The 1,970-nt window shown below is 36.4% G+C and overlaps 1 protein-coding gene across 1 annotated transcript in view; it reads left to right on the top strand.

Annotated features, from left to right (window-relative positions):
* Positions 1-1,970, top strand: part of Med13 (mediator complex subunit 13) — a 93,710-nt gene that overhangs the window by 11,589 nt on the left and 80,151 nt on the right. The window contains exon 3 of the mRNA XM_021214008.2: positions 1,086-1,254. Within this exon, the coding sequence (XP_021069667.1) occupies positions 1,086-1,254 (169 nt within the window). The remainder of the gene's footprint in view (positions 1-1,085; positions 1,255-1,970) is intronic.

Here is a 1,970-nt window from a genome sequence, read left to right as displayed (position 1 = left end):
CACACACACACACAGTATATTAGAAGATTCTTAATTATATTTGGACTAAAAAAATAAAATGTAAGTTGCTGATGTGGTATCTATCTGTCATTATTTGGTACTCTTGTTGAATGTTTTCTTATAGATAAAAGAGTAAATTTTGTTTTCTGAACTGTGTCCAGAATTCCTAGTGATTGATTTCTGGCCCCTACTCCCTACCCCCCGAAACTTAACTTAGAGTGACTAATAGATTTAGTGGGAAATTGGAGGCTGTGTAGTTAGTGAAGAGCAATGCTTCTGACTGATACACGTTTTTATATTTCCTCCTATACTGAATAAGCATGTGAGTCATTGAAATGAGATCTATTTGATAATTAACACATTGCTTGGTAGACTTGGTGGCAGCAGCTTCCTTTATACTCATCACTTAGTTTTGTAGTTGAGTCATAGATTAGAATGCTGATTGTCATGAAATATTTTGAGTTTAATTATTAACTGATAGACTTTCTGCCCCTCCCCCTTCGGGTTAAATGATTAGAAGAATTGGGACAAAGTAACAAGTGAGCCAGTTGAGAAACAGGCATCAGATGGTATGTTTAATATTTTCCAGGTTATACAAGTCAATACTCTTTTTTTAAAATACAGAAAACAAGTCTGTACGTTTAGGATACCATTGCTATCTTTTATATTGTGGAAAATAATTTTTAGGCAGTTTTGTAGAGCTCTTTGGTATTGTCAGTCTTGCAGGGTACCTTTGGGAGCTGATGCTTTGATGTTTAAAGATGTATTAAAGAACACTAAGTATAGTGGTGTGTGTTTGTTATCCAGCACTCAGGAGGTACATGCTAGGTTGCTGTCAAGTTCCAGGCCATCCAGGTCTAAATAGTGAGACTCTCAAAAACAGACAAACAAACAAACAAACAAACAGAAAGCTGCCTCCACACCCCCACACACAGTTCAAGAGATCATAAGATTGCAGCTCTGCATTCTGAAGTAAAGGAGAGAGCTATGGATATAGAGATTGATCTGTCACATGTTTAGTTCTCCCTGAGAAGATGTAGTCTGACTGGCTACTTTCTATTTGATTTTTTTTTTTTTTTCTTTAGAAGAGGAAGATGGAGTATGGGAGAATGGCCTTTCCTATGAATGCCGTACTTTGCTTTTCAAAGCAGTTCACAATCTGTTGGAGCGATGTTTGATGAACCGAAATTTTGTACGAATTGGCAAGTGGTTTGTGAAGCCATATGAAAAAGATGAAAAACCTATAAATAAAAGGTAAGCTGTCTTATTTTCCTCTTTTGGTAGTTGATTAATAGTTAATATATTTTACAAACATATTCAGAAGTTAATGTTGGCAAAGTACTATAAGTAATTTCTATTTCTGTCCCTTTCCCTCTATACATTTTAAGAATTTTCTTGCAATGGGAATGAGCTCTATATATACTTTCTTGGAGAGGGGGTTGTTGTTTGATTAGTGTCTCACCTTGTGGCCCTGACTGGCTTGGAACTTGACTTGTAGACTAGGCTGACCTTGAACTCCTGATGTCTGATTATGTTTTGTGTAGGGTTGACCTATTTAATTTTTAAAGATTTATTTTTGTTTTGCATGTATCTGTAAATGTCTTGAATGTATGTATAGCATGTGAGTGCCTGATGTCTGAGAAGGCCAGAAGAGGGTGTTGTATCCTTTAGAACTGGAGTTAGACGTGGTTATGAGCTGCACGTGGGAGGTGGGAATGGAACCCAGGTCCTCTGCAAGAATAGCTAGTGTTCTTAACTGCTGAGCCGGCTCCAGCCCCTAAATTCCCCAATCTTAAGTTGCTTTAACTAAAGTAAATTGGTGTTCTGCATAAGATGTGTTTAATTTTAGAGAAGTTAATTTTCTTGAGCTTTGAATTAGATTTATGATACAGAAAAAATAAAAAGTTGCAGATAGAGGAACATAGATTTTTATGGCAAGCACCCTCTTTTCTCTTTCTCTCTCTCTCTCT

The sequence above is a fragment of the Mus pahari genome, chromosome 14 (genome assembly GCF_900095145.1).
Source record: "Mus pahari chromosome 14, PAHARI_EIJ_v1.1, whole genome shotgun sequence".
Taxonomy (NCBI): Eukaryota; Metazoa; Chordata; class Mammalia; order Rodentia; family Muridae; genus Mus; species Mus pahari.
Note: the sequence above shows the minus strand (reverse complement) of the source record. Positions and strands in the feature narration are given on the sequence as shown.